We start from the raw sequence: 13,514 nt of genomic DNA, 5'->3' as shown, positions 1-13,514 counted from the left end.
ATGCGTGAACAGAGAGAGGCTTGCATTGTGTTTGCGCGTATGACATCAGACACTCTAAACACGACGTTGTTGTCGATTTCAACATGAACTCCACAGGGCTCAGACTGAATCATCCCACATTTTCAGGGGGTGCTAATTTTATTCCAGCACATTTAATGCTGCACAGCAATCCTTCAATGTCACGGACCAAACGCGCCAGCAGCGTGCACTGCCGATGCCCCGTGCGAACTCATTTTGTTCCAATGTTGCAGAGTTCGGATTGGGCCCTTCTGATATAAAACACAAGAAATAAAAGCCACTTCACGAAAATCTTCTTGGCGCATTCCGCCCGGAGACTTACAGGGCCCCTTTAATGGTTGTGCAGTGTTTGTGCGGGACAGACCCCCCCCCCCCCCCCCCCGAGTCTGGAACCGCTTTTCTGCAGCTGCCAAGGCGGTGCCGGCTCTGTCCGTTTATCACAACCGCTGGCGATGCCAGCACTTGTGAGAGTGTGAACGTCAAGAAGCATAAGCGTTGAGGTGGCTGGGGCGACTCGGGCGCTACGGAGCCAGCGCCGCCACCCTCCTGGGTTTCAATGCCCGAGATTCGTCTGCCTGTGACCAATCCCAGGGTTGCCCGAGTGTGCGTGGCGAGTTGACGACCACGAGCCTGGACTCTGGTGCCCGTGCAAAGAAAAAAAAAATCCCGTTGTAAATTATTGTTTTTGTGTAACATTTCCAAACTGTGAAAATTCGATGTAACTCCAGTTTCACCGCTGTGTAGCAGGGCTTGTCAGAAAACACGGCGCCCTTGGTATTCGTAAGTAAAATCACGCGAACGGAATCTCAGAAGTAGGTCTATGTGATCTCCTTCCGCAAGCCATTATCCTAACAGGGCCATGCACTGCACCAGATATGTCTCCGTGTCATGACATGGTGTCAGTTGCACAATTGGTGGAACATTTGGGGCAAATGAGGAAAGAAAAAAAATGAATAATTCTGAAAAGCTTATTTTATTATTAACGTATCTACTCGGTGTGAACGTCTTGCCTGGGAGCGCCGGGAGCTGAATCGAGCAGTTACACGTTCTCCCCCACGAGTGTACGGAGTTTTCCAGCTCTGGCGAGCGTTCGACGTGGGGGGCACCTTGATTTTGCTTATCAACTTCGGCACTTGTGCACGCACCCAAGAGCTCGACGTTCATTGCAGAAGCTCGCCAGCATGTGGTGCGAACAGTCAGACATGACGGGGAGCTGTACATCACAATCGCAAAAAATCTACGTAGTTTTTCTCAACCTTCTCACTCCATTTCTATTGCAATGCCCAGTCTTTGCGCCGCGCTTGCGAACCCGGCGACCTGAGTTCGATTCCCGCTCACGGCCAACACCAGCGACGATTATCTGAACTGGTCTTGGGCCTCCCCTAGGTCGACTCAGCCTTAAATGAGTACCTGGTACGGTGTGTAAACATCGCCAGTCGGGAGACAAAGGCGGCCGGGCGTGGTCCTGGCCACCCACCCCCTCGTGTGCTGTGCTGGCATTCATAGGTGCTCGCTAACAGCACTTTCCCCAACAGTCTGTTCAGGCTATACGGGGGATCTTTGTCTTTGTGTGGAGGTGAGTAGCGTAGCGGTTAGCACGCTGCGCTATGAACTCGGCGACCAGAATTCGTTTCCTGATCACGGCCAACACCCGTGATGATGAACTGAACCGGTTCTGGGCCTCCCCAAGCTCCACTCCGTCTCAAACGAGTACCCCGGTGTGGTGCGTAAACATTGTCACTTTGGAGAGAAAGGCGCCCGTGGATGGTGCTGGCTGGCCACCCTCTCCTCCGTGCGCTGTACCGGATCGCATAGGTGCTCACCAACGGCACTTGCCCGAACAGCCTATTAAAGGCTATATGGGCGGGGGGGGGGCGTGGGGTGGATCTTTGTCTTTGTTCGCGTGAGGGATGCTATCGCTGCTCGTGTATTCTCGTCATCGTCGGCTACAGAGCTGGTGGAGGAGGCCCGGGTGCCGCCCAGCCCCGAGGAGGTGGCCTCCCTGGAGGAGTTCATCCCGGTCCGCACCACCTGCCTCACCGTCCTGAGCGTCAGCCTCACCGTGCCCATCGCAGAGTTCAACCTCCTCGACAGAATCTTCCCGCAGTACTTCTCGGGCCAGGTAACTGCGCGTTCACGCCCCCGTTTCATGGAGGGGGACTTGCGTGTTGTCTCGGCGGGGTCTGGGACAGTTTTTTTGTTGTTGTTCTTTTTGATGCCTTGCCCAAGGTTTGGAATTGGTGTACTTACACAATTTGAACTTGCACGCTTGATCTGTTTTACGCATTTATTTTTAATGGCTTGCTTACCTTTCCTTTCCTTAGCACCCCTGCCATTCTTTTTTTGCATCGTTTGTTGTAACTTTTTGACCCGCCACCCCTAATGGACATCTGTGAAAAAGGGCTCCGTAGCTCATTCGGATTCATCCAGGATAAAAGCAGATGCTGATTCTGAGTCCCTCTTCACATGCGAGTGCTCGGACATGAATTCCCCTCCCCCCCCCCCCGAGTCGTTTTTTCTTCTCTTTCTCTCGCGAGTGGCCTCCAGGGTCACTTCACGGCGAGGTCACACGGCAATTTCTTAACCCTAGGTAAGGTGCGTCAATCTAAATTTGCTCTGTTGACCAGCAGCTGCTTTTATCTTTTTGCAAACGAAACACAACGGGTGTCTTTTAAAACAAAAGGGGGTGGTGGTGGGAGGCCTTCGCGAAATGAAACAAATAAATAGTGAACTGCAAACAATTCGACCATCCGCAGAGTGACATAAAAAGAGGTACCGATGTCAACGAAAGGCGCATAAAACCCAGCGTTGCCTCGGAAAATAAAAAAAGAAATACAAAAAAATCTGCAGAGTGGAAGCAGTCCTTATCCTGGCAGGCTGTTGTGCCAAAGTGTGCAGCTGCAAAAGAGCCAAAGTGTTAGTCACAGGAGGCAATTGTGGTGTACATACTCAGCATGCGAAAACATACAGAATAATCAGGGGCGGAGGTGGGGGGTGCCCGGCTCGTGTGCGGGATTGCATGCAGCCGAGTTGTACTGTACTCCACCAATGGACAGCCAGGGCTGTGCGATGAACACGGCTCTCCTGCGGAGGTTTTGGAACCGTCCGAAACCACATGTGCTTTGATGTGAAGTTGCAAGCGCAGTGTACGTGCCAGCTCCCAGAAACACCTCCCCGAAGGGCACGCATGCGTTTGTTTGAGTTTCGATGCCTTCGGTTGCTAAGAATTTCTCGAGTTGTTGGTGCCATGCTTAGGTTCCCAAAAAAATAAACCATCCCAGTTTCCCAGCTTTTTTTTTTGCTTGGGGCTGACGATTGCCTGATTTATAATCACGGTCCTTGTTAAGTCTCTGCGTGTAAAAATAAAAGGCATCTAAAAACGACCTCTTGTCTTGCCGGACAAACATGCAAATGTTGTTACAGTGACCGCAAATGCCGTTTTATTTATGCCCTGTGGTTTTCACATCTGCAAATCCCTTTTTAAAGCAACACGACTTTTTATTGCCGCAGTCTTAAATGTGTATACCCATATTGCTGTTACAGAAAACGAAGTGACAATCTTACGTAAAATTTTTCAAAAGCCTTTGCAATTCAACAAGAACTATTATTTCATAATTGTGCTTGGCAAATCTGCCTGCTGCGTTCAATCAGTTTTGACCTGTCACTTTGAGGTGAATGGAGTGTGGGCGTGTCTGCATCACTCGAGCATTAAGAATAGGTCGGTGAAACCACCAAAAATGATGAGAACGCTTGAAGAAACAAAAATAATCTCGCTTAATATGCTATCTCGAATGTCTCTCAGCGTGCGTGATGTTGTCGTTTTCATACGAATGACCAAAAGCAATGGCGCATCGATAAAATAGTTGCTGACGGCCGCATATTTATTTCATTACGAGCATTTGCTTTGGAGATTACGTGGGTCGGTTCGGCAGGTAAAATGTAGCAGGTTTTGATGGCTGTTTATTTTCATTTGTCGGGAAACGTCGATGCAAAGTGGCAACGTTAACTCAAGGTATTTGGCTTGGTTTTGAAAATGCATCTGCGTGCACTGTACTACTTACAAAAAATGAATCTCTCACAACGCATAGACACACATATACACAAAGAGAAAAAAAGACAAAGACCCCCCGTGTAGCCTTAACAGACTTTCGAGGCAAGTGCTGTTAGCAAGCACCAATGAAGGCCGGCACGGCACACAAGGGGATGGGTGGCCAGCACCACGCCTGGCCGCCTTTGTCTCCCAAGTGGCGAAGTTTACACACCGCACCAGCTACTCATTTGAGACTGAGTCGACCTAGGGGAGGACCAGGACTTGTTCAGATAATCGTCACTGGCGTTGGCTGTGGGCGGGAATCGAATTCTGGTAGCTGGGTTCGTAGCGCAGCGCGCTAGCTGCTACACAACCGCTCCACACAAAGACATACACACACAGGCACACACACACGCAACATACAAAGTCAAATGAAATTGAGAACATGTAGCCATACAATGTTGGAACGTTAATGAAATAGTAATACGGAAATTAATTTGATTTTCCCTCCTTAACTATTTAATTATGCTTAAACATATCCTCACTGTTGGTTAGGCTTATAAAGGGCCTCCAGAAAAATGGTTAAATATTTCCTAAATATTTACTCAGTAAGTTGAAGTGTCTTCCCACTCCTATGGCATCAGCAAGCATATACTCATCGGAAAACACCCTTCATTTTGACTGGCGTGGTAAAATATACGTATAAAAAACTCAAATCAGCTCATAGATGATAAAATTACTCTTTGCATGAGTGTGTTTTTTCTTGAAGGATTATAATATTCACATCATTTGGTCTTGTCAAAGATGATGTATTCCTATTCGGAGTGTTAAAATCATTTGGCTGTCCGTCACAGGCTCCTTAACCACCTTGCCATACAAACAGAGAAAATCACCATGGGTCCGCTCGCTATGCCAGCGCTAATGAGCTGCACACCAGCAGGCAACGGTCCATAAGTGAGCCTGCCGTATGGGGCAATTGGGGAGCCCCTCAATCATCCGATCACATGAGGCTTCCATGTGGGGTCCAGACACAATGCAAGGCGAGCTGCAAGGCAAGGTGGATTCGTAATTGAACAAAAACAGATCCGTTTAACAACCGCCCTGGCCGTGAATCAGTCAGAAATGAGCCTGGCTGTGCGGCGTGCGGGTTTTTTTCTTTCTTTCCCTCTCCTCCCCCGACCGGGCCCGACGAACCCAGGTGGGTGCGGGTGCCCTCGGGGCCAGGCCTCCGGCGTCGCGCTCCCTGCCGGCGTTCGCGTTGCACGTGGACCGCGTCAACCTGGAGCACTGCACCCCCATGTACCCGCGCCGCCTCGCCAGGACGCTCAGCAGCCTGTCGCAGCCCTCGCGAAGCCTCCTGCACCACTGCTACGTGCACTGCTACCTCAAGGTACCGCCGGTGTGGCCGGCGCCGGGGCCACGGTAGACACGGACGCGAAGTTGAATTGAAGGTCAAGGCAAAGCGGAATCACCGGATGTTGATGTGGCACTCGTTGGTGGCGAGATGTTAACTGCCTCGCCTGGTATACAAGGAGGTCGTGGGTTCGATCCTGACCCTGATGCCTGTATGTTTTGAGTTTGTGTGTTATCCCCGTGGTCGTGTGGATTTTTCTCCGGGTCCCGCCCGGTTTTTCCCTCCACATTTGGAAAACACGCGTTCAGAGTATTTGGCTTCTACACATGTCCGCATGATAAGCCACTTTGTTGAGTTATGATTTTTGACCTGATCGCTTCTGAAAAAGAGCTGTATAGCTCAGTGGGCCTTGCCTGGTAAAATAAATTTTAAAAATTGGTCAGATTAAAAGTCTTTGTTGGTGGCCCAGAGTTAGCGGAAGAGATTCCACGTTCCCGTGGTGCTGCTGCCTAGGAGCTTCTTCAGCACGTGGATCAAAACGTTGGACAATGTGCCGAATAACAAGCGTCACAACCCAAAAACACATCGGAGAGCAGCGCATTCCCAAGGCGCTGGCAAATGGGTTCGTAGTATATCCACCATTTAACTTCATATAAAGTGGTAGCAAATGTATCAGTCCTCGATTTAAAGCTTTCGTGACTGCAGGGATTCATCTTCTTGGTTCTTTCGGTAAAGTCACGTAGAATGGAAATAATAAAATAATAAAAATTAAACATAATAATAATTCTCACAGTTATCATTTGTGGCCAGGTTATTATTTCCATTCTACGTGACTTTACCGAAAGAACCAAGAAGATGTATCAGTCCTATTCAGATTAAAGGCTGAGTTGATTCCGAACTGGGATGTTTTAATTGCAACCGTTTGTGAGCTAAGCACCCAAGCAACTTAACGATTCGGCCTTTTATTGATGCAGTGAAATGTATATTTAAATTCGAGACCGTTTTTTTTCTCTGTAAGTGTAAATGTAGCACCTCTAGTGGTTGCGGAGGTAACCTGAATGTACACAAATAATTGTATCATAAAAGCAAATTATTGCGTAAGCGATTGAATGCACGCATCACGAGCGTAACAATCAATCTTAATAAATGAATCTGTGCATTGTCAACCTCCTAAAAAATATATTTTCCTAAGGCATAGGAGAGAGTACTCATACGATAATGACTTGTTGACTTCTTAGAAAGTGGAAGTAATTTTACGTGTCCCAGAAGGATAGCGATTTCTTTGTCTTTTCGGTTGAAACTTTCCGATTGTGAGTTGAATGTTGTGGCCGGTATTTTCTTTACCGTTAAGCTGTATTGAAGGATCGGTTAATTCTTGATTTGAAGCTTTCGTGACTGCAGGAATCCATACTCTTTGGTTCTTTCGGTAAAGTCACGTAGGTAGAAAAATTTAATAAAACTAAAAATAATATATCACGACGTTTCGATCGCAACACAAAAAAATATAATCCAGTAGTGGATTATATTTTTAATATAATCCACTACTGGATTATATTTTTTTCGCCTGAGGACGACTGCTTGTGTTGCGATCGAAACGTCGTGATTTATTTTATTTTATACCTACGTGACTTTACCGAAAGAACCAAAGAGATCAGTTAATTCATCGATACATGTATGTTAAAGCTCACGATGTGTACATGTACATTGAATCGCGGTACGTTTAAAACAAACATTGTGCTTTGATTTGAAGATGTTGACCCCCTACGTGCACTCGAGACCACCGCATTCACCACACGGTTAGGAAAGAATCGATTCCTCAATGGAATCGTGGTTGCATTCCGAGCATTTACGGCAACGTGATTTTCGCGTGACCGAATCACACAGAATGCAGCCGACCCCGTAGGATCTTTGACACGGTGCAGGGTTGAGCCTGGATAGAGCTTGGATGGGCGAGCACTGACATTGTCGACAGAAGGCGGTGCAGCAATAATCAGTTGTACTGTACTATGTTTCACGATCTGTGCTCACAGCCTCCGCCAACCGGTGCTAACCGGCATGGTGAATTATAGTCAAATAACCCCACGAGCTACAACACAGAGTGGTAATGCTCCTTAATTTAACTGTTAATTGGCAAATAGAGCAATAGCTGTACAAGTACTGTAATTGAAAGGCATGCTTATTTTTAAGACAAAATATACGTAACACTTTCTCCGCAAAGTGTATTGTCAACAACAACCTCAACCGCCATTCGCCACTTAGTGGCGGTGACGTCACCACGGCGCGTGTGCCAGGCTATGTGCTATATTGTCATCGAACACAAAGATCCCCCGTATAGCCTTAACAGATAGTTAGGGCAAGTGTTGCTAGCAAGCACCTATGAAGGTTGGCATGGCCAACACCATGCCCTGCCGTCTTTGTCTCCTGAGTGGTGATGTTTACACACTGCACCAAGTACTCATTTGAGGCTGAGTCGACCTAGGGTTGGCCCAGAACCGGTTCAGATAATTGTCACTGATGTTGGCCGTGAGCGGGAATCGAACTCAGGTCGCCCGGCTCGTAGTGCAGCTTGCTAACCGCTCCCCTATATTATCATCAAACACACACACATGGTGCTTACGGGACACACGCGCGGACCTGTACACCCCCCCCCCCCCGCAAGCCACGCACAGCTCTGCCAAGCGATATCCCATGAGCAGGCGTAGCGAGAGTGCAGCCATGACTCACGCGAGGTGCGAGGAATTCGATCGTTACCGGGGACGCTCCGTTGGCTTGCAGCGTTCGCACGTTGAGCGCTGCTTGGTGGTCTCATCCCTCAGGTGTTCGGACTGAGAGCCGATCTCGTTTGCCTGAACGCGTCCTTGGCTCACCCGCCCGTGCCCATCATCCCAGCCTTCAGTCCAGCCCTGTACATCAAGCTGCTGCAGCTGCCCATGTACTGGTAGGCGATTCACCTGTGCTCCATTCTTGCGGCGTTATGCCATTCATTCCTACACGCAGCCATATACACGGTGCTCCAATAGTCAGGACACATTGGGTTATTATATTTATTTTAACACATCACATCGGGTTATTTAATTCATTTTAAGAAGTATTTAACTGACTTGTATTACGATTAAGGTGTGCACGCATTCCCTTTTGAACTTTATTTTGAACTTTTTGAAAAGATATTTAAACATTCATCAATTATATTTTGTCTAAATTCATTGAGGGTTCTTGGTCGAGTTTTATAAGTGACGGATTTAAGATGACCTCACATGAAGAAGAAGAATAGATATTAATAATGAAAATAGATAAAATATGAACTTACATAATAAAACATTAAAATGTTTTAATGCACGTGTTAAAATAAATAAAATAACTCTATATGTCCTCACTTTTGGGCCACCCTGTATATATATATTTTAAATCTACTTTTTCTTGTAATAAAATCATGCTTTTTTGCCAATCATTAATTAGGAAAAACATGCACGAAAACAACTTAATTTCTAATGCCGTTTCTAAATGATGAGAATCTCATCAGATGGAAAAATACACGCAGGCCAGGGTCACGAATACGATCGATGTTACTGCAAGCGAGAAGTGATTTTATCGACATTGAAAGGCGCGATTGTGGCCATAGCATCTGTCCTCCCCATCGTGCCTTGCATGTCACACGATCATAGCACCATCCTCTCCGTGTAAGGCACACCGGCCTTGTTTTGGACGGCCACATCAAAAAGAGTCAGTTGTGGCCAGTAACAGCAAGCCAATGAGATAACAGTGTACGAGTTTCCACTTGCCTCGCTGTGATATAGACGGCCATGAGTGAGTGAGTGAGCGACTGGCGGGGTGACTGATGTAAAGTTAACGTATGCATGTGTAGTGACATGGAATGGGTCACTACGTAGCACAACGCTGGTTGCTGGCAGAGAAGGGGATCTACAGTTGCAGCAGCCCTGTCTGTCAGCAGGTCACGTGATAAACCAGAGAGAGGGTTGTAGGGGAAAGGTTACAGAGGGGGCACATTGGAGAAGCCCGGGAACCCGGTAGTAGGTTCTAGAAAGGGGGCATGGCTGGGGCGGAGCGAGGCCACGCTGGGAGGATAAAAGGGGACCCCGAGCGGGAGCTCGGGGCTGTCGCCTGGAGCGGGATCCCCTCGTCGTGCTGCTGGAGTCTCCGTCTGCGTCTTCTCGGCGTCGTCAGTCAGGCAGCCTGCCAGCTGTGCTGACTGGGAGCTGTGGTTGCTTTGTGTGGACTGTGAAGGCTGTTAATAAATAGAGTGCCTCCTACTCATAGTGTCTCTGAAATCAGTCACTACACATGTATGCATGTATGTTAAACTTCTTTCGCACCATACATAGCCAACCGTGCTTCTCGGAGGTGCGGGATGACGTTGTCGAAGCACTAAAAAAGTGAAACTTGGCACAAATATAACCATGCAACAAATATTTTTAAAACAAATATTATTTGTATTTTTTATTTGATTTTGTATCCCGTACATTTTGTCGGGAGCACATTTAACATTTTCGAGCATAGGCCTATGAAAGTTTGTTTCTGGATGTTTTTAAGATTGCTGCATCGAAATAAAACTAAATAATTGTTGATACCGCCGTTGGCTGTGTTGAATTCAAATATGACATTTTTCAAATACAAATTTTTATGTACATTTTTTTAAGCGCCTGACACTAAGTGGCTTTTACTTACCTCAAACACGTGAACATATATACATATATAACACATAATGTACATTATTTTATAAAGGAAGAATAACACTTTTCAATATTTACCCAGCGCTGAAAATGTAACCATAAAGAAGGCCTGCATTGAAACCTATTTCGTTCTGCAGCAAATGTTTATTTCCGTTAAAAAAAAAACACCGTTGCTTTAGGTTAAATCGTTCTGAAAGTGGCCCATATGAATCTCTGGTGTTCTGAGAAGTGCCGAGGTACAGTTGTTAAAAAAAGGTTTTTAAACTGACGACGTTGAAATGTACAACTGATGTTTGGCATTACGGCTTTGCACGCGTTTTTTAGTTTTGGAAAGCGCTTGACGGATCCATACGGTCGTTGCCGTCAAAATATTCACTGCGGCTCCATATGTGACTCCAGCTGCAGTTTTGCAGGGAAGGTCGAAACGGAGGAGGTAGGCAGTTCGGTTGGATGGACAAAACGAATGACTCCACTCGATGTGCACGTCAGTGTTTCAGGAACTTTTTGTGCTCTCTTATAAACGTGGAGAGGATTCCGTCAGATGTGTATGGATAGTGTTGTGGATGGGCAATTTGCCGATGTAATCTGTTTTCCGTTATGGAAGAGAGCGCGCTTGTGTATTTATATGACCATTAATCACGGTTAATATAATAGGACCAGAGAGAGTAAGAAGTTGGTAATAAAATACGGAACTAAGGTTCATAGGAAGTCTGCTCGTGTATTAGAAAGTCGTACACCGGATATCAGTTGCATCTTTCAAGGTAGTCCGTTATTTTATCATTTTTCTTGTACAGCAAACATTCGAATTGGACTTGACCCATTATCCACTGAAAACCATTCATCACTTTTAAGTTTTAATTCCAGCTGAGAAAACATGTATTACTCGGCAAGTGACTCCTTTTAATTTAAGCCTATAACACAGAGCTCATCCCTTGGCCCGTGGGCTGCCAAGCTTGCCCAAGTGGCCAAATTATATTGCAGTGAGTTTCAGCAAATTGTAAAGCACCGTTTTGTCGATTGTTTTCCTTTCCATAAATTACGTGCGTTTTATCGGCTGTAATTTGGAATTAAAAAAAACGGTTGGGAGTCGCAGATGCTGCTTTAGTGGTGTCTCTTTCCTACCCTGCAGTAACCTAGCTTTGGCACGTTTTACGTGGCATCAGCTTGTTGTTCGCTGCGGTGGGAATCGGGGCTGATATTTGGATTGGCTGCGGTTTGTTTGTGCATTGCGATTGAGCAGAAAGAGGGCCACAGGCAGCGGATGACCATGTGGGATGAAAACTTGGTCCCTGGCTTTAATGGGTGAGGTCATGCTTTGCATGGACAGCACAAGGCAGAAGGACCTCCCAGCCTAGGTGGCTGGGTGGCTCTGAGGACTTGTGCTTCCGTGATGGTCATTGAGCGAGCACCTCTGAGAAACCTGGGTTCTAGTCCAGGCAAGCATCTGTGATTAAACCAGGTTCGTGAGTGTAGTGAGTTAACATTCTGGAACATGCCACAGATGCCAGCAAACCACAAAAAAAATCACGATATTTGGTTTGGGTTTATCTATTAATTGGAGTTGATTACGGTTCTGAGAATAGAAAAATATGTTAGTTTGATTGCCTATGACAAACACTTTAAGGCATATAAATTGCATGCTCCAAGTGTTGATGTAGAGGCCATTATCCGATACATTGTCATGCATTATTTATCTGAAGCTTGTGGCCAAAGTGAAATATAATTTTAAGAAAACATCAACAATGCCTGCAGCCTCCTTTTGAGTACATTTAACAGAAGCTCACATGGGAAGACAGTCGTGTTTGGTGCCTTAACAACCCAAACTACATCGATGCAAAGTTCAAGTTGATTTGTTTGACCAGGTGGACATGTGAAAAGAGTGACCAGGACAGTCTCATTTGCGAAAGTGACACAGTTAGAACATTCCTAGACATGCGCCTGCTGCATCGAGCAGAGCATCGCGTAGTCCACAACATTCTTAAACATAAGATGATACTTGCACACTTTGCCCGCTTAAATTTAAACATTTAATTAAAGAAAAACACATTCACCTTTGCCAGGAGATTGATGATGATGATGTATGACTAGGGACATCTTGAATGATCCTGAAATTATATTTGGTGCAAGAGGTCAGCTCTTTTAAGGACAATATCATCATTACAGGTGTTATGTGACAGAAAATGTACTCTGCCTTGTTGAAAATATACTGAGGTAATGTTGACGGCACTTGATGCATCGTGGGTACTTACCATTGTTGACGATATCTGGTGAGAGGACGCAGAATTAACGATGTTTAAAAGTACATGGCAAGTCTTTAAGTCATTTTCATCCGCTGCATATTTCAAGCAGATGCGTGTAGCCTGTGGACATGCATCGTCAGAAACCACATTTCATATATATTTAAAAATCCCTTTATTGTAAATCTATTTCATATGGCGAAGTGTAATGGATTGACGATGCGCTATTAGAGATTGTTTCACTAGCTTGATAATATTTCTCAAGCTGAAAGTGCAAACAAAGCAAAGAGTAATTTTCATATATATTCCGTCCGTATCAAGCATTGGCTACGGGCAATCTGTGAACAATGTTTATTCAACCACGTTCATTATTCATGCAACAAAGTTAAGCCGCTCTATTTTTACAGCTAAATTTCTAGCGATGTTTTCGCAATAATCAGTAGGAAAAAACCCAAATTGCAGGGATTTTTAATGAATCTTTTTAAGGAGGAAAAATATACGCACGTTACAACCTTTCTACAGACGGAGCTCTTCATTAAAGGCCGGCTATTTAGCTCCGCAAAGAATCAGCGAGTGTGTTTTTTTTTTCTTTGGCAGGACCAAGAGGGCCATGCTGCCCGTGACAGAGGGCATCTTTGAGCTGCCCAGCCTGTCGCTGAGGGCCACGCGAGCCCAGACGCGTCTCCTCGAGGCCATCGCACACAGCTGGAGCCCGGGAGGGGCGGCCCGAGGAGCGGCGGAAGAGACGCTCCTTCACGATGTGTTCGCTCACGCACGTACGTACACGCTGCATACTTTTTTTTGTCACGACATTTAGCAATCGTCAAGGCATTCGCTCCGTCCGTCTGTGTAATGTATGTGTGTACGTTGAACTTATATCGCACCATACTCTTTGGTTCTTTCGGTAAAGTCACGTGGGTGATTTTTAAAAAATAAAAAATAAAATATAAAATAACTACATTTTTCTAAAAAAATGTATTATAATTTTTTTTCCCACCTATGTGACTTTACCGAAAGAACCAACGAGTATGGATCCTTGCAGTCATGAAAACTTCAAATCGAGAATTCTATCGCACCGTGCGTAGCCAACCGTGCTCATCGGAGGTGCGAGGGATGAAAAACTAACTAAACAAAAAAGAATATTTATTTTTTAATATAGATGATTTAAAAGTGCATTGCTCCAGTGG

The 13,514-nt window shown here is 45.8% G+C and overlaps 1 protein-coding gene across 1 annotated transcript in view; it reads left to right on the top strand.

Moving 5' to 3' along the window:
- The window catches only part of LOC144931718 (intermembrane lipid transfer protein VPS13B-like), a 301,466-nt gene that overhangs the window by 67,113 nt on the left and 220,839 nt on the right, over window positions 1-13,514 (top strand). Inside the window, 4 exon segments of the mRNA XM_078855932.1 lie at window positions 1,971-2,140; window positions 5,247-5,438; window positions 8,219-8,340; window positions 12,925-13,103. Of these exon segments, the coding sequence (XP_078712058.1) occupies window positions 1,971-2,140; window positions 5,247-5,438; window positions 8,219-8,340; window positions 12,925-13,103 (663 nt within the window).

The sequence above is a fragment of the Lampetra fluviatilis genome, chromosome 4, assembly GCF_964198595.1.
Source record: "Lampetra fluviatilis chromosome 4, kcLamFluv1.1, whole genome shotgun sequence".
Classification (NCBI taxonomy): Eukaryota; Metazoa; Chordata; class Hyperoartia; order Petromyzontiformes; family Petromyzontidae; genus Lampetra; species Lampetra fluviatilis.
Note: the sequence above shows the minus strand (reverse complement) of the source record. Positions and strands in the feature narration are given on the sequence as shown.